At 45.2% G+C, this 18,948-nt stretch overlaps 2 protein-coding genes across 14 annotated transcripts in view; one reads left to right on the top strand and one right to left on the bottom strand.

The window, feature by feature from the left end:
- Positions 1-2,172: 2,172 nt before the first annotated feature.
- On the top strand, positions 2,173-5,475 carry dbx1a (developing brain homeobox 1a). Its single transcript, XM_085771215.1, has 4 exons — positions 2,173-2,656; positions 2,770-2,868; positions 4,433-4,635; positions 4,776-5,475. The coding sequence occupies exons 1-4, from the start codon at positions 2,287-2,289 to the stop codon at positions 5,061-5,063; spliced, it is 960 nt and encodes a 319-aa protein (XP_085627341.1). The 5' UTR covers positions 2,173-2,286; the 3' UTR covers positions 5,064-5,475.
- Positions 5,476-5,531: 56 nt separating this feature from the next.
- nav2a (neuron navigator 2a) overlaps positions 5,532-18,948 on the bottom strand; it is a 253,595-nt gene continuing 240,178 nt past the window's right edge. For all 13 annotated transcript variants that reach the window (XM_085771114.1, XM_085771084.1, XM_085771099.1 and 10 more), the window contains 13 exons: positions 17,261-17,433; positions 16,977-17,130; positions 16,661-16,841; positions 15,816-15,916; positions 15,615-15,710; positions 15,229-15,406; positions 14,797-15,032; positions 14,008-14,159; positions 13,843-13,914; positions 13,530-13,726; positions 12,694-12,812; positions 12,216-12,416; positions 5,532-8,470 (listed from right to left, as the gene is read on the bottom strand). In XM_085771114.1, the coding sequence (XP_085627240.1) occupies positions 8,345-8,470; positions 12,216-12,416; positions 12,694-12,812; positions 13,530-13,726; positions 13,843-13,914; positions 14,008-14,159; positions 14,797-15,032; positions 15,229-15,406; positions 15,615-15,710; positions 15,816-15,916; positions 16,661-16,841; positions 16,977-17,130; positions 17,261-17,433 (1,986 nt within the window). In that variant the 3' untranslated portion in view covers positions 5,532-8,344. The remainder of the gene's footprint in view (positions 8,471-12,215; positions 12,417-12,693; positions 12,813-13,529; positions 13,727-13,842; positions 13,915-14,007; positions 14,160-14,796; positions 15,033-15,228; positions 15,407-15,614; positions 15,711-15,815; positions 15,917-16,660; positions 16,842-16,976; positions 17,131-17,260; positions 17,434-18,948) is intronic.

Genomic DNA, 18,948 nt, shown 5'->3' with positions numbered 1-18,948 from the left:
CATGTAAATTTTAACTTGAGATGTTGAATCCCTGCAGGATAATCACGCTACAGCGATGGGACCTCGGTGGGCTCGAACAGGGGGAAGGGGGGTGGGGGGGCTGCTGGTTGGTAATATTTCAGAGATGTGCTTTTAATGGCTTTAATTCAGCCGCAGCCAGCTGTTTTTACTCGGCCTGGTAAAGGAGCGGGGACGTGGCAAGCTTGCAAAGCTCGTAGAAATTAGTCTCGGTCAGCCAGAGCAGCCTATGCTTCCTGCTAACCATCTGCTTACCGCTCACAAAAGGGGGATTTCGGGGAGCCAAGTAAAGGAATATGGGCTCATAAAAAAGCATTGAAGGTCTCGTTACTTATTGGAGGTGTAGCTGTGGTGGCGCAGCGCTGTGTTAACGCCTGTTTGTGCGTCCTGCGCTCATAAAAGCAGACGCACCTCTGATAAGCCCCGACTCTCTCCAAAGGATCATTTCACGGAGGCGTTCCCTTTTAATTATCGGATTGTGGCCAGTTTATTTTAGATTGATGTTAAACTACTTATCATCATTTGTGCTGATGCCAAATGATCCACACTGACTGAGCTGCGTCTGTCAGACTCGTGTGTCTTATTTAAATTAAGTCAAACTTTGTTTACTCACACTTTTAATTAGCGACTCTCTTTGTGTTACTGTGCAAATTATTTAAAGTGGGCTAATCATAGTCATAATTCATTTTATTTGGTTCTTAATTTTACAAAAATATTATAAACAAAATAATTATGAGCAAACTATATTTTCCACAGGGATATTTTGTTTTTCCTTAAGTGAATAAAAATGAGATAAAGGATGGTGTGTTGCTTTTAGGCCCCATGTAAAGCTACAGGCCTCTAATAATAAAAGTCATGAGTGGAAAAGAAATCCGTATCCCTAACCTTATCCGTAGATAAATACAAATTCAGATTGATAAAATAAAATTTGTTTATATGAAAAAAGTTTTTTTTTTTTCGTTTCTTAAATTATTTTAAATCTAAATAAAGTCCATTTATTGTTACTTGGGTTTCAAACTGGTAACAATTAGGCGTTTTTTTTTTCTTCCCCTCTTTGGCTCTTCGACGCATTTTCGCCTGATTACTCTGCTTTAACTGGTTTTCAGGGCAAAGCTGACAGAACACGACTATAAGGCTCCAAGTCGCTTTAATAAGAGTTTTATATGGGGTCTCAGTGTCCGCTCATATGAATGCGTTTTAAATCAAATCACAGATGCACTTTTATTCAGCCGGTTAAAATAGCAGAACAAAACCGTCTTTAGAAATAAAGCTTTTTTATTCCACTGGGCTTTTTTTTTAAAGCCATGAGAGGGAAGGAGAGAAAGGCCGAGGGGCGCCTCCTCCGCAGCTGAGGGTGACAGTTAGTTCATGGTTAACAGGATCATGAGCGCACGGCGCAGGCCGCACACTTCTCCTGTGCGCTCTGTGCCGCGGCTCTGCGCACTGAATGAAGCCTGTGCAGAAAGAGTGATATTTAACACATCTGTTAAAGCGTTTTGATAGCAGAAATCCGTTTAAGACATTATTCCATGACGAGGGCCAGATTGAGTGTTGAGAATCCTATGAAACCCTAAAACTGATTTACATTTGAGATGCTGCGCATGGCATCTGCGGCCAACACACAGTGTAGATTTAACAATAAACACAACCTGCTCACTTGTTCTCTTAATAGTATTATAGAGTTTAAAGTCTAGTTTTTATCTACCTGTGATTCTGTTTATTTTTCAGCTCCGAAAATGGAATAAAAGAATAATTTAGCATTTTTAAGGAGTATATTTTATCTCCTGCATAACAGAAGGACTCGGTGAAAGGAGAAGAATAAAGTATCTTTCTTTAAGTGCTCATTAAAAGTCCCCAATAATGAATGAATCTGCAAAGATTGCTCTTTAATTAGGCCGCTTGCCTCTGCCAAACAAAACAAATTGAAAGGAAAGTGGTCAACATGCAAAATTGATGACTGAGCCTCTTTTGTGGTCGCTACATTGTGTGTTGCTTGCTTATGAAGTCTAATGCAATCATAAATTGCGTCCTCTGGCCAATCAGCGGGCCGGGGGATAGAGCATGAAAGCGACCCATGTGGAGAACTTTGTTGAGCCCCATTGTGGGGCTGTCAGCCCTGAGAGGAGGGCCGGGGGGGTCGGCCGCTATAAAACTGCTCTCCCCAGAGTGAGGAGAGCAGAGGAGTTAGCAGCCATTCACACGACTGATTCTCTCCCAGCTGACACGAGGAGTACTTCACATTTCACGCACTCTTTTTAACCCGGGACCATGATGATCCCAAGCGTCCTCGCGCCTCCCGCCCTCTACCCGGGGCTGTACCGCCCCGCCGCGGCGCTGCCGCTCCACCAGACGCTGCCGTCCGGCTTCCCGACCCACTCCAGCTTTCTAGTGGAGGACCTGCTGCGGATAAGTCGCCCCGCCGCCTTCTTTAACCGGACTGTCCCATCAGCCAGCGGCTCCCTACCCACTCCCACCACCACCTTGTCCTTCAGCTGCGCGCCCGCGGAGCGCGCCTTTACCACCACCACCGCGGTGACGCGCGAGTCGTGCTCGCCCAAAACGTCGCTGCCGAGCAGCAAGGACCCGACTTTTCTCAAGTTTGGAGTGAGCGCCATCCTCGCACCTTCACCAAAGACCGGTGAGTTGACAGACGGTGCCTGCACCTGCACCTGCGGTCACGTGACCCTCTCAGACTGGTTGTGGTTATGTGTGTGTGTGGATGATTTAACACGTGTGATGTTTCCTCCACAGCGTCCTCACCGCCCACAGTCCAAAGCCTGCACAAGACCTTCCCCTTCCCCTGCTTCGACGGAACCTTTCACCCCATATTCAGGACGCCCTATCTACCAGGTAGGCGCCGCTTTCTCTCACTCTGCCTCCACTCATTCATGGACTCTGTCCAGCCTTTAGAATCCAGTCTGAACGAGCTGCATTTAGATGTAAAACACTTTGAACCGCTGTCATATTTTACCCGGGAGAGCGTCAGGAAAGGGACAAACAGCCAGAAAGAAGAAATCACTGTCTTATTAATGGAAGCGCTGGCTCTGGCCCCTGGCCGGACCCACCCATCCACCCCCTAATTAACCAATTATCCCAAATCGTCACGCTCTAAATTTGAGGCGGGGTGGCGAGTTATAGTCCCCCCCTGCTTCCCATTGGGGGGCGTTGTGGCATTTTCCCGGCCCACGTTTTCCCACAGCGCCCGGGGGGCCACCGGGCCGCTGTGGCGGGCAACAAAGCCTTCAGCACCGTGACCAATTTGGTCAGCTCCCACCGGGCGAACCACCCACACACCCTGGAGAGTGACTTTTACCAGGCGGGCCAAAGGCGTGAACCAGTCATGCACTAATTTCCCTATTAGGCGCTATTGAGAGTTTTCAATATTCTCACAAGACCACATAGAGCGTCCTTGTTCCTGATTCTGCGGCGGCCACAGGGCAGCTCCGTGTCCGGGGACAGTCCGGCCAGCAGAGCGCGCACAGGACGCTGGGATGTCTTCTAAAGTAAAGTGAATATGTGAAACTACAAGCAGCGCGTCTCAGCTGTGGAAAAACTCTTCTTCCCGCAGGCTGCACGGCCCATAGGATAGGTTACCACTGACCTCCAGTCCTCTCTCTCTCTGTGCCCTAAACGTTCCTCTATTCTCCAGCCGGGCCAATCAACTGAGTTGAGATAAAGAATAATCTCTTAGAAAAGTCTATAAAGTCGCTAGTCCTTGCTTTCATTCAGACAAATCATAATGGAGATGGAGCCTTTTCATGGGCTCAGCTGAATGCCTCAACAAAACAACTCCAGCGCCCTGAATAGCTTTTCGTGTTCATTTAATGAAAATGATTTGAGGGCATGAAGAAAAAAAAAAAAACCCTGCGCCTTCCCCTCCACTCCCCCCTCCCGCCATCAGTATTCTGGTATGCAGTTGTGTTTAGTTTGAAAGTGTAAATCTCCTTTTGTTGCGATAATATATGGCCTTCGCCGCCTGTCCAGAGTCTTTTCTGCGTTAGTTCATTACTACACAATTACCGTTCACGGTTTATTAACTCCTCTATCCGCCCTCACAGGGTTCCTTAAAGGATATGCTACCTCTTTACCATACCAATGCGGTTGGGGACCGGCCAATGTGCTAATTAGTCACCTCGTGCCATTTCACTCAAAACAGAGACGTATTGCACAGTTCCAAGGGGGGAAACCTTCCAATAATAAGCGCTTTAAAAGTTTGGCCTGACAGAGGAATCATTATAGTCATATAGCTCCTCTCTGATGTCACAGGGGATCATAAAGCAGTGAGATTATTTCCCATGATGCAGCTGCTCCCTCTCTGGCTGCCAGGATAAACTCTCCAAGTGTGCACATATTGTTTCTCTCTGAGTGAACGACTCTAACAGGTCCCTGCTTCTCCTCTGTGTTTGTCTTGCAGCATCTTCTTCCGTTGTTCCCATCCCCGGGACTTTCTCTTGGCCCCTGGCCGCCAGAGGGAAACCGCGGAGGGGTATGCTGAGGAGGGCGGTGTTCTCCGACGTGCAGCGCAAAGCCCTGGAGAAAATGTTCCAGAAACAAAAGTACATCAGCAAACCCGACCGGAAGAAGCTGGCCTCCAAACTAGGACTTAAAGACTCACAGGTAAATAAACAAAACCAAACAAAATCGCTCACGTTGTGTCCGTGCGTAATTTTACGCACGTACACGCCGTTACGCATCTCCAACTGCTGCACCTGACGCAGAACCCCGCTCACTCCCCGTCTCCTCCTCTGTGTCCGCAGGTGAAAATCTGGTTCCAGAACCGGCGGATGAAGTGGAGGAACTCCAAGGAGCGAGAGCTGCTGTCGTCCGGCGGCTGCCGCGAGCAGACGCTGCCCACCAAAGCCAACCCGCACCCGGACCTCAGCGACGTGGGCAAGAAGTCCTCAGCCGAGGAGGAGGAAGAGGAGGAGGAGGAAGTGTTCCGGCGGGAAAGAATGAGATCGGGCTCCAGCATCTCCTCTCCTTCTCTCTCCAGCAAGCACTCAGACTTCTCAGAGTCAGATGAAGAAGAAATAACAGTATCTTAATTTATTATATTAAAAAAAAAGCCAATATATAGATATAACCCGTGTTCTGTTTTTCTATGAGACTGTGACCACATTTGTAAGAAACAAACCCCATAAATGTTAACAAAAACAACAACTAAGTTCCACTCCAGTGTGTTGCTTCATCAGGATCTGCTTCTGAGATACTGAGATTTGCTGTTTTGCACAGCTTTGTTCAATTGTACAGTATTTTGTACAATTTTGTATGGAAATTTTATGCCAAGAATATTGAGTTACTTTTGCCTCGACCTTGAATAGAGTTGTTTATTGAAAAATGTAGCTATTTCGTTAATAATTTATATGAATCTGTTTAATAAGTATGTTGTAATATGCGCTGTATATATGTTTATTTCACATTTTTTTGTATAAACACCAAATAAAATTGTAAACAATTCCAATGGATGTGTGCGTTTGTTTGTGTATACAAAAAAAAGGACCAATTTCACCAAATTAAATCATAAATAATCATTAATTTTATTGAATCACAATAACTTAAGACTAGTACAGTGATATCAGATTTAATTCTCGAGCCCTGGACAGACCAGTGATGACAAACAGCATCAATCTGCTCTGATGTAAAGAGACTGTACACAAAATACTCCTTTTTCAAGTACTGTAATAAATCAGCTAGAAAAGAGTCCTCAAAATGCTGCAGAATAACCAACTATTTACACAGTTATGTTACATGTAAAAAAAAAAATGTACATAGCAAAGAAGGCTAAACATTCATTGAGTTTGTGAGTAATAAACACACAGACTGGTCAAATGCTTTCAACGACACCCACACCTCTGACACCAGAGCAGGCTTTTCACAAGACTAACACAGTCTGCCTCTTTGTGCTCACTGTAGCAGGAGAGCCTCCATCAAGTACACAGACATACATATGGACAAAGAAAAAAAAAAAGTTTGCCACAAAGTCTTCACAAATCTGGTTCCATGCTTTAGGTCTCGGCAGTGCTGAAATCTGCTCGGGGTGGAGGGCAGGGGGGCACAAACCGACGTCAAGCTTTTGGCTTCCACTGGGAGATCAGAATGAATGTTGCATAGCATTGGTGACAAAAACACTGAAAGTGATGGACGCAGGCGCTGAACGACACCACCCCAGTTTTTATAAAACGTCTGCCTGCCCTTCCCAGAAGGCAGGCTGGGAGGTTGCAAAGAAAAGAAAAAAAAAAGTACAATAACTTTATTATCTTTTTTTTTTACGCCATAGAAATGGTGTTAAAACTTTTACATAATCATTCAACCACAAGTACCTTTATACCTTAAAACCTCCGATTAATTATATCTATAAACAAAGCAGCATATACACTAGTTTTTACTTAATTAGTTCAACATGTTTCTTATGACAGTTTCAATCATCACAAATCACATAATCAGAACAGACAACGAGCGTGGCGAAAGCATAGTTGAAGGATGGGGATGAGGTATAAAATCAACGCATCTTCTTAAACTTCCTTCACCCGATCAACCTGCAAACGCTCCTGATTTCAAGCACTGAAACACGTCTTATATGTTTTTCTCTCCTCTCCTGCTAGTGGTCCAGATATTTACACCAGTGTCTCAGCACTGGGTTCATACATGCATACAACTTTAATTCAAAACAAAAACAAAACAAAAAACAAACCCAAAGTACTGCTTCTCATTCACGTCTCTTCAATCCAACGGCATTGGTGTTTGATATGATGCGAGGTCAACCACCTGCTCCAGAGAGGGCTCAAAGGGGGGAGAGTTGACTCGGAGCCCTGTTAAGTTTACAGCCATTTAGACAAATAAAAGAATCATTTAATGCACGTAAGTCTGTTCCAAAAAGAGTAAGGCATTGTTTGTTAATATTCAGTCCAGCACCAAAAAGAGAGTTGTGCTACAACAGCCTGCTTGGGCCAATGTGCATGGAGATCTTTAAGGGTTATGAGGGTTAAAGCAACAACTTTGAAATGGTCGATATTATTGTACAGATACGACGGATAAAAAAAAAAAAAACAGGACAGTAATTCAAAACACAAAAAGTGATAAATCGAGCCGTGGTGAATGTTAACTTCCTACTCAGCACCATTTCCTCCTGGAAATACTTATTTGCAGTGAGAACTATAGGTCTTTAGAAAGATTTTACTTACAAATAGCTGCAGATGTTTTACTGGATAAAATCACCTTTTTAAATTCAGCGGGTCTGCCGCACGCACACTCACTATTTTATTCTGCTCCATGTCAAAGGAACTATTTCTCTAGTGGAACAATGGCTCGTCGGCCACGAGGCGGGTTGTCGCCAGTATGTCAACTCTGCATGGTGAGAATTGTCTGGGTGACTTTGTCTTATTTGTCTCTGTCCCATGAAGATGTTTTCCACAGAGTTTGACATTGTACTGGTGAAGAGTGTTTGTCACCATGTTTATATCATGGATTCCCTCATATTAACACACCAGTTCAAGACGTGTATCTGGTTGGAACTGTTAACTTTCAATTATTTTTCTTTTAAATTTTTAAAAAATCTTTTTCAAGTTTTTTAATGAATGACTTCAGAGGAGTTTTGTGAAGTGAGTGGACACTTAACATTCACTTTGGCTCAGTTTCTCCTCCAGCAATAACACAAACAGCTTCAGTTGCAAAGGAGGAGGAGGAGAAGCAGAAAGTGGCTGGCTCTTCATCCATCCATCCCAACAGGCAGCAGCCTCTTGTTGTGCTCTCAGCAGCTTGTAGCTCAGGCTCCGTGACGCTCCAGAGACCAGGGCCTGTGCTGCCATCTGCAGGCCACACACGTGCACTGCAGCTGGGGCAGGACTTGAACGTCTCAGCCTGAGGAGCTGGAGCTGGAGCTGATGCTGCGGCTCGGCTCAGTGAAGGATGGATGACTCCTGGCTGGTGTTCACATATGCTGATGGCTGGATGACGATGGCCATGACGATGCCTCACTAACAGTGACAGGCTGTGTGCTTTTATTATTTCTGTCTGAAGTAAATGTCAGGCTCCTGACAGGAGCCCCGGGCCACAGCGGTGAAAAAAAAAAGGAAAAGAAAAAAAAAAAGACTAAAGACAAAATGAAAACAGCACAGTGCAGTAGAAACTTGTGTTGCCCGTCTTCTGAAATGCAATCTTAATCTTAATCTTTTTTTAAATATTTGGGTTACCTGCACCCAAATTAAGGTGGCTGGATTTTGTGGCATGAAGTTACTACGCTCTCGACGAGAGGTCCTCGGGGGGGTGAGAGCATTTGTTATAAAAAGTTTCTCCTGAAAACTGATCCCAGTGCTGCGTTTTGACGGCATCACAGGGTCGACTCCAGCGACGAGTCCAGGATGTCGTCCTGGTGGCTGTTGCTGTTGGAGTCGCTGTCGTAGCTCTGCGGGCTGGACGACGTCGCCGCCTCCTTCAGACGCATCAGCATGTTCATCTGTTGGCAGAAAGAGAGTCGGTCTGATGGAGCTCCACAACCCAGAGGTGGGAGAAACTTCTGTGCTAAATGTTGGATTATTTCATTTCTATTCTCTCAATCTTCCACTAAAATTCTGAACTGCTTGCCTCAACTCAAGTTCCATTCATTTGCTAAACTGAGGAGTGGGTAACCCTTTAAAGGGGAACTATACAAGTCTGGTCACTTTTCTGCTGTTTTTCTAACCCTCCTCCTGGCCATGTGCATTTGTTTACAACAAAGCCGGCGAAAAATCAATACGTTATATGGATAACGTTATATAACATTTACAATGTTACGACGTGTGTGTGTGTAATCTTAACTGTCATAAACAAAAGATTACGGGTCATGGAGCGTGTTTGTGTCGCGGTGTGCAGAGACGAGAGCTGGGACACCGGGACGGCGGCCAGGTACTACACTGGTTGGTTTTCAGCCATGAGACGCCAGGTGAAGGCAGAGAGCCTCCATTCTCACTCGTAACAAGTTACAAGTCATGTAGTTAACTATCACAATTACTCCAGTGCTTTTTAATTAAGGTAAAAATGTAGCATAGCCACAGGAAAAATCCTGCCTAGTTTCTCTTTAATTTACAGGTCGCTAATTACTTGATAATGTCAAGAAATAGCCTAGAAATAACAGTCAATTTCATAGTAATGTCATGTTTTTCATTAAAGCAAAAGATTACACATGCTTTGAATTTTTGGGGATTTTTGGGAAAGGCCAAGGCAATCAATCGTTATTTATTGGCTATATTTCTCGACATAGAAAAAGCAGGGTGGTTGTGCGCACATCCAATGCCTATTTTAGGCCAGGTGCCGGACAGTCAGGATAATTGCAAAGAAAAAAGGGAATATCCGCACACTGAATTAAAGCTCCCATTTATTGGATAGCCTACTTGCTTACAACGTTTCGACCGATGTGGTCTTCCTCAGGCAAATGGCATGACAAGTGGCAGGCATATACATATATAGGCTGAAGGCCTGATGACACCACACCTCTGTCATTAGTTGGATGGGCTTCAGGTGAGCCAATTATAGGCCACTTAGTGTGCCCAGAGGTCAAGAAAGTACAATAAATCTTAACAAACACAATACACAATATACACAGACACACAGGTCAAGTGTTAAAAAGATGTACACAAAAACATGAGATTATAGTCAATAATCAGCAATAAAATAAATGCACAAAGTCTAAAGAACACTAATATGGAGATTTTTAGACACCAAATACCAGTTCACAAAAAGGGCCTAATGTCTAAGTCCTCATTAAGGCCATTAGGTGACATGGTATTGAGGGAGTAGATCCAGTAGGTCTCCCTTTGAAGGAGTTTTCTTTCAATGTCACCACCTCTACGCTGTTTCTGGATCCTCTCTATTCCCAGGTAACGCAGTGCGCTGACACTGTGGCCTGCCTGCTTAAAATGGGCGGCCACAGGACTGCGCTCGTCCCCTGATCTGATCTTGCTTCTGTGTTCACTGATCCTGGTACGTAATTCCCTCGATGTTTTTCCAATGTAAGAAAGGCCACATGGACACCGGATCATATAAATCACATGTGTGGTACTGCATGTGATGGCCCCCTGGATAGAGATGTTGCGACCGGTATGTGGGTGGGTGAAGGTTTTACATCGCTGTGTGTAAACACATTGGGTACAGCCCCCACATTTGTAATTGCCATCTGGCAGGTTAAGGGGGTTAGATGTGTTATGGGGGTTGAAGTCAGATCTGACCAGGCTGTCTCTGATGTTGTTGGGGCGTTTAAACACCAATTTTGGTGGCTCAGTGAACACGTTTTTTAGTTTGGGGTCAGAACTTAACCTGCCGGATGGCAATTACAAATGTGGGGGCTGTACCCAATGTGTTTACACACAGCGATGTAAAACCTTCACCCACCCTCATACCGGTCGCAACATCTCTATCCAGGGGGCCATCACATGCAGTACCACACATGTGATTTATATGATCCGGTGTCCATGTGGCCTTTCTTATATTGGAAAAACATCGAGGGCAAGATCAGACCAGGTGACGTGCGCAGTCCTGTGGCCGCCCATTTTAAGCAGGCAGGCCACAGTGTCAGCGCACTGCGTTACCTGGGAATAGAGAGGATCCAGAAACAGCGTAGAGGTGGTGACATTGAAAGAAAACTCCTTCAAAGGGAGACCTACTGGATCTACTCCCTCAATACCATGTCACCTAATGGCCTTAATGAGGACTTAGACATTAGGCCCTTTTTGTGAACTGGTTTTTGGTGTCTAAAAATCTCCATATTAGTGTTCTTTAGACTTTGTGCATTTATTTTATTGCTGATTATTGACTATAATCTCATGTTTTTGTGTACATCTTTTTAACACTTGACCTGTGTGTCTGTGTATATTGTGTATTGTGTTTGTTAAAGGACAATTCCGGTCGAATTCAACACGGGGGTGTATTTTCATATCATTTTAGGTCTAAAAGAATGAATCTGAAGATTTTCAGTTTAATCGCTCCTGTTTTGCGGAAGCTGCGTCTGTCCCTGCATCGCCACGGCAGCAATGAATGGGAGTGGATGTAAGTTCCGCTGTTTAGGCTGTTTCCAGCCCTCAAAGCCGCAATTTTTTTCCACAGACAGCGTCAGATGGCTACTCAAACATGCACCGAGAAGTTTATTTACTTCAAGCAAGTCGACATGTTTGTAAAAGTCGATCTAATTCAAAGTCTCCCGGAGTCTCGCGCGAGCCCGAAGTTGCAGTGCTGGTGTATTCAGGCGCAGTCGGAGCTACCGCTTGTGTCATAAACACAGTAATATCAACTCTTTACTTGCTTGAAGTGTACATTTTTTTCCACAGACAGCGTCAGGTGGCTAATCAAACATGCGCCGAGAAGTTTTTTTTACTTGAAGCAAGTCAAGAGTTGATATTCCTGTGTTTATGACACAACGGTAGCTTTTCCTACTGCTCCTGAACACACCGCGCACGGCAACTGGGTCTCGCGCGAGACTCCGGGAGACTTTGAATTAGATCTAGTTTTACAAACATGTCGGCTTGCTTGAAGTAAATAAACTTCTCGGTGCATGTTTGAGTCGCCATCTGACGCTGTCTGTGGAAAAAAATTGCGGCTTTGAGGGCTGGAAACAGCCTAAACAGCGGAACTTACATCCACTCCCATTCATTGCTGCCGTGGCGATGCAGGGACAGACGCAGCTACCGCAAAACAGGAGCGATTAAACTGAAAATCTTCAGATTCATTCTTTTAGACCTAAAATGATATGAAAATACACCCCCGTGTTGAATTCGACCGGAATTGTCCTTTAAGATTTATTGTACTATCTTGACCTCTGGGCACACTAAGTGGTCTATAATTGGCTCACCTGAAGCCCATCCAACTAATGACAGAGGTGTGGTGTCATCAGGCCTTCAGCCTATATATGTAGTATATGCCTGCCACTTGTCATGCCATTTGCTTGAGGAAGACCACATCGGTCAAAACGTTGTAAGCAAGTAGGCTATCCAATAAATGGGAGCTTTAATTCAGTGTGCGGATATTCCCTTTTTTTTTAATATTTCTCGACATTACTATGAAATTGACGATTAGGCTATTTCTAGACATTATGACGCAATAAACTGTTATTTATTTCTTGGCTATTTCTTGACATTATCACGTAATTATTGCCTGTAAAGTAAAGGGTTACCGAGGAGGCTTTCGACTGAAATCAACTGCTCAGTAAGAGATGTTCTTCTTCATTTGCTCACCAGTGGGTCTGCGTCGCTGTCGCTCTGTGGTGGCTCTTTCCTGACTCCTTCTCTTGGGGCGGAGTAGCCATCGAACCCTACATCCTCAGGTCGGAGCTGCAGCAGCGGGGGCCATTCAGATGGAGTGGGTGTGGCTGACCACGGGTAGGTGTCGGTCACCCAGGCGGCCGGGTCCTCCCACGCAGCCCTGCGGCCGTACAGCTGCAGAGACGCAGGAAAACATTTCAGAGTGACCACAGTGTGGCTTCTCCTCTAAACTACTGAGGCAGATTCCTTCTCTGAACTCACTTTTCACAATACTGATTAGCAGCTGCCTGATTAAATCTGATGCTAATTAATTGAATCAATTTAACTTTGATGAACATAATTCTATCCTGCAAGAGGGCAAATCTGAACAAGTCTGTCTTTCTCAGTCACTGCACATCACCTCAGGATGGCAAATCAAGTTTTTAAAAAAAAAATCAGTGTTGTTAAATACCTGCAGCCCCTCCCGTACGGCCTCCAGCATGTAGGGGATGATGGAGTAGTTCCAGAGGTCAGTGAACCAAACCCTGGACCCCTCCACGTCCATGGGACAGGACAGGAAGAGACGAGGTCCTGTACAGCACACAGCAGAGATGTTAAGACACCAGGCAAGGCAAGGCATAGCATCTTTATTTATATAGCGCATTTCATACCAAGGCAACTCGATGTGCTTTACATAAAGACAAAACATTAAAAAAAGAAGCATAAAACAGAATAAAAACAAACAAAACACTAAAAACAGAGTTAAAAGCAAGAGCAAATAAAAGTAAAATAAAAGAAAATAGATAAAGTTTAAAGTTCTTAAAAGAGCTCAGCTATAAGCACGTGAAAAGAGAAATGTTTTTAACCTGGATTTAAAAGTGCTTACAGTTGGGGCTGATCTCAGTTCTGCTGGTATTTTGTTCCACTTGTGAGCAGCATAACAGCTAAATGCTGCTTCACCATGTCTGGTTTGAACTCTGAGCTCCACTATCTGACCTGAGTCAGTAGATCTCAGAGCTCTACTGGGTTTATACTCTACTAACATGTCATTCATGTATTCTGGACCTAAACCATTCAGTGATTTGTGAACCAGTAGCAGAACTTTGAAATCTATTCTGTAGCTGACTGGGAGCCAGTGTAAGGTCTTAAGAACTGGGGTGATGTGATGTGATCTGATCTCTTTGTTCTGGTTAAAACTCGAGCTGCAGCGTTCTGAATGAGCTGCAGCTGTTTGATACTTTTTTGTATCCAGCCGTCCAGCCGTCCCTGGACTGACTGCTACTGACCGATTGTGCGACGTCCTCTTACCAATGGTGACGTCGGAGGAGCTGTGCGTCTCCAGGAAACGGTTGAGGTGGTGCCAAACCCGTGGGATCCAGTCGATGATCTTCACCAGCTCCATGTTGCGCGTCCGGCTGCCGATCTCCGTCTCGATCAGCTTCCTCCTCAGGAAGCGACCGAGGAAGCCTTTCACCGGCTCCATGTGGTTGGCACACAGCACCCACCTGGTTGAAGAACACACAGTTGTGTTGAATATACAATGTGGTAAACAGGCAGATATCGTAGAAATCTTTTAACATCCAGCCGCGAATAGTGGGGGAGGAGATCAGCAGCAGCTTACCTGAAGTTGTGGTGAAGCTGCAGGTTGGGGGCAGATGATGTGGCTTGGCTCATGGTGCCGATAATGTAGGGGCTGCAAGGAGAGAAAAACACGTTTAGGTTAAGTTCATCCAAACATGAACTTTCATCATGATTGTGTCGGACAAATGTGTGTGTGTGAACTGACCAGTGCTGGTAGTTGCAGTTAAAGAGGCCGTTGAAGATCTCTCCCAGGGAGCTGACGTGGTGCAGGTTGTCCAGAATGACCACCAGAGGGCTCTCCACACCCGGCACGCCGCTGCACTGCTCGGCCAAACCCGAAAGGTACTGACGCAACTCCTGCAGAGAAAGAGAGCATTTGAACTTTGTGCAACCTTCAGCAGTTTGTTGTTATCTTCTTGGAGCAGCAGAGTCGACAGGTTTATAGACAGAAGGTTGAAGCTGAGCTCTTTGTCCTCATGTGCACAATTATTCATGTGGTGCTTTATTTTTCCAAAACCCTCCAAAGGCCAAAATGTTTTTTTTATTCACTATTATATATTCTTACATGATGTCTGTTCATTATTTTGTATTGGATATATTGCTCAAACTTTGATAAATATGCTGAACATTTAGCTCTTAATATGATTTATTAGTTCATTTCAGTTCTATACACAATTGTGCTGCTATAAAAAGAATCACGCATCTAAATTTTACAGCTTTGTAATTTAACACTGACACTGAGTGAGTTTGCAGGTTTTTGATCAGGAGTGTTTTATCTTTTGTTTACAGTTGTCATTCAATGTTCGAAAATTTAGTTAAATTTAGTTCAGTTTGATGTCTCAATACTGGAGAACAGAAACCAACGTCCGTGAGGTTGACGCATTCAGACATGATCTGTAAAACACACAGAAGCTGCCAGTGTGTTTGCTTTTAACATTTAGGTCTTTGTGTGAAAAACACAATAGCGAATTTGTGTGTGTGTGTGTGTGTTTACCTTGCTGGACTTGTGGTCCACGTTAAAGGTGACCACGGCGTGCGGGGTCAGAGGTCGGCCCTCCAGCAGCAGCAGGTGTCGAGACAGCTGATTGGCCAGGTAGGTCTTCCCCGTGCCGCTGGGGCCCGACAGGATGACTCGTCTGTGCTCCTTCAGCAGGGACACGTAGCGCTGCAGCATCGGCTTCGGGATCAGAGTGTCGAACACCAGAGAGTCCACGTTCTCACTGCTCACACCTGGACACACACACACACACCAGGGTATTAATATCAGAGAGGAAAGCTGGGCTGTAGAGGATGGAGTGGATGAGTTTCTGGGAATATCTATTGCTTTTATTCACCAGCACTGTGAAATTAGACTTTGTTTTATCCCTCTCCATCTACAGTATCAACACTGTGCTAATTTCTGGAGGCAGCAGCACAGTCTCTGTACCTTTGAGCTGGATGCTGATGGTGTTGCTGTCTCCCACCAGGTAGCCACAGGGCAGCAGCTCAGGTGTCTGAGCGGCCTTGAGGCTGCTGTGCCGGTGGATTTCTCCGATGTTGTATCCCTCCACGCTGTCTGAGCTGAGGCCCAGCTGGCTCATAGGGTCCACGTGGGTAATGTACTCCTGTCAGACACAAGGTTTCTACATTTAGCAGCTTTCAAAAGGCTTCAAAGTTTGTGTTTGTGAATTAGATTTATGAGTTAATACCAGTTGTTTTGTCATCATAGAAAAACCTGAGCTGTGGCTGAGCTCAACATTGACAAGATGCTTAATACTTTATGAGATGTTTTCTGACATTGTGTCTGCATCTGACTCTGTTTATCATTTTTACCTTGAAAAGGCGTCGCACTACTCCGTCCAGAACGTCCCACTTGGTTTTACCACTGACGCCGATGCAACCAATGAGAAAGTGGCGAGGCCGGCCCTCCTGTGATGGAAAAATATGAGTGGTTTTAGAGACCTAGAAGCAGACAGGCAACATGTAACACAACTGTAACCAAAAGGCAATAGTGTCATTGTTTTCTAGTCTCACCTCTCCCCACTTGCTGTCTTCGTCCAGGCTGACGACGATCTTGACGTGTCTCCCCTCCTTCCTCATCCCTCCCTCTCCACCGGTGTCATCCAGCAGCATGTCTGACAGGAGGGAAGAGTGAGTCAGACAAGGGTTCGGCATTTCAAATCAAAACTTGCCATCAATGTGGTTATTAGTCAAAGGGATAGTTCAACATTTTTGGCAACTTGCCATAATCCCTATATATACCTTCAATTATCGGTGCATGTTGTTTTGAGATGCAAGCTGCTCAGTGAACACAATGTGAATGGTACAGGTCCCCTGTCCCTCAAAACTCATCAAATACACAATTCAACCACTCCAAAATGCTTGCAAAAAGTTGTTATCTGCACATTCACCACGCTATGAAATAATAAAGTAACATTACGAGACGGAATTGTTTTCAAGGCAAATGCATAGCCAGAACTACATTCCAGACACGGCTGCTGGGCCGAGTGATTTCAAAAGCGCAAGAAGTTCCGAGTATTTGCTTCGTGTGTTGTAATGTTTCATAATTATACATGATTATTTCAAAGCGTGGCAAACGTGCAGGTCACAACTTCTCCACCAGAGCGTTTTGGAGTTGTTGGATTGTGTATTTGATGAGTTTGATGAGGGACATGGGACCGGCACCGTTCACCTCCATAGTGTTTGCTGAGCAGCTCGCAACTCTGCCCCGCTGATCTCAAAACAACATGCACCGATATTTAAAGGTGATGAACCTACAGGGATTATGGCAATAGGGAAATTTGCCAAAATGTTGAACTATCCCTTTAAATATTTGAGTTAATGCTTGTGAATTCACACTGTCATGATTGCTGTCTTACCCAGGCTGGTGGATTCACTGGTGGTGAGATTGAGGCTCTGCTGGGACAGTCCAGGTCCTGGAGCCTGGCTGTTTGTGTGTGGGGGAGGAGAAGATGATATGGAGGCCTGGGAGCCCGTTCTGCTGCCCTGAGTCTCCAACTTCAGACGGTCATTCTCCGACTTCAGTTTCTCGATCTCCACCTACAGACACACATACGCCGAAAGGAAAATGTAGGAAAAAATGATCCTATGTGTCTGTACCATCCGTCAAAGTGTCATCACAGTTAGCCCAGAGCTGGAGCAAGTCAAGGAGAGTTTCTGTCTGTGTGTGCAGACCTGCATGCGGTTCATGGCCTCCCTCAGCTGGTCCAGCTGATGGGCGGAGCTGAGAGCCTCCAGGCGGATATCTGTCAGCTTCATCTCCTTCTCCCTGAGCTCACTCCGCAGCTGCATCACCGTCTCCGCCTCGCTGTCCAAACACTCCGACAGTCTGCACACATACAAGCAGGACGCCACGATTTAGCAACGTGAAAGTTTGTTGAATGATTTCAAGTGGAGATCTGATTTTATTTGGATATGTTTGCGTAAGATGAACTCTGGTGATGACGATGTGTACGTACAACGAGTTGGAGTGTGTGTTCCTGAGCATGTGGCTGGCGGCTGAGGTGCCGTTGTGGGGCAGTTTGGGGGAAGAAGGCAGCGACGAGTCCGTCATCTCCTCGATGTCGGAGTGAGAAGAGGCCGACTTGGGAGATTTCTTCTTGCTGAACGCCTGCTTGAAGGAGCTTCGCAGCTGCAGGTAGAGAAACACAGAGAGAGAAACAGAGAGGTGAGGAGGCGAGCAACACGCTCCCAAATACACAAGGCTGAGAGGGAGAGGAGGAGTGTGCCGGGTGGGGGGGGAGTGGAGGAAAACAGCTGTGAAAAAGTGCAAGTGAGTCAGAGAGAGAGAGGGAGATGGGTCAGCTGTCTTATGACCTGAGCTGCAGCTCTAAACACAAACACTTCACATTATACACACGGACAGACAACCTGTGTCTCTGTGTGTGTGTGTGGAGTGATATGTTCTTTTCCCAAAGAATTGGATTAGAACTTCCATAGAGAGTTTATGATGTAATTAGAAAACATCATTTGCAAAGTTTGAAAGTTTTCTAAATGTGTCCTCTAATTTTGGATGAACTCTTTAAATACCATCCTTATTTGAGATTGTGTTTAAGGCAGAAATCCACCATTAATACTTGTTCATCACAATTTCATGAGTCCTCTGTATAACATTTTGTGTGATTTTGTTAATGAGTGTCTTTGGTAGTGAGGGACCTTCAGCAGTTGTCACAAAATATCTCATATAATGTGAATTGTGTTTGTCTGGTTCAACAAAAACACAAAATGAATCGACCCAGAGTATTTTTCATGTGGATTCCTCCTTTCAGAGCTGACTCGAGTGTCATAAGAGCAGATTTCCGAGGGGAGCAGTGTTGAAGGGGGGAGGAGAGGCACTACAGTGGCAGCAGAGAGGGAGAGGAGGAAGAGGACAGAGGTTAGTAACCTAGAAAAGGTGCGGGGGTTAAAGGCAGCTTTGGTTCTTTTATTTCTCGCAGCATACCCATTCTTACCTCATAGACCTGCCACATGAAGCGAAGCAGAGGAAGACACAGAGACAAAACAGCACATGTTCATATGGGTTTGGGTGTGTTAATGCATTATGGAGGGACAGAGATTAAACTCGGGCCCCTACGAGACTGGAGCTGATTTCATTAGACTTCCAGGCAGCTGCCGACTAATTCTACATCACAGCCAGCATGACACGGAAGCTCTTTCATGATCCATTATATACTCTCTCCACACAGCCCCTATACACTCCACATCACACACTGAGTGAGTGGCACCTGCATGGTGGAGCCCTCTGTGGGGTCTCGTCTGCACAAAGACTGACAGCCGGAGGCGCAGACACACACACACACACACACACACACACACACACACACACACACACACACACACACACACACGCACACACACGCACACACACACACGGAGGAAGCCCATTTATTATCACTGTGACCTAAAGCAGGAAACTCTTTAACAGCTACCAGACAGCACCGCACTGCACTTCCTACAAATCCAACAACATCAGGATCAGATAGGAAAACCACAGGAGGCTAACACGTCAGTCTACAGGACAGGGAGGAAGAAAAAAAACAAAACTGCGTACGTCATCGTCTCTGACTTGCCCTCCGCTGCAGAGAAAAGTCTTTCAACAACAAAAAAAAAAGGAAAAGTTGTTGAGTGAAAGTATGTGAGATGTTTT

This window comes from Trachurus japonicus, chromosome 3 (genome assembly GCF_045865225.1).
Source record: "Trachurus japonicus isolate A0001 chromosome 3, Traja_1.0".
Lineage (NCBI taxonomy): Eukaryota > Metazoa > Chordata > Actinopteri > Carangiformes > Carangidae > Trachurus > Trachurus japonicus.
Note: the sequence above shows the minus strand (reverse complement) of the source record. Positions and strands in the feature narration are given on the sequence as shown.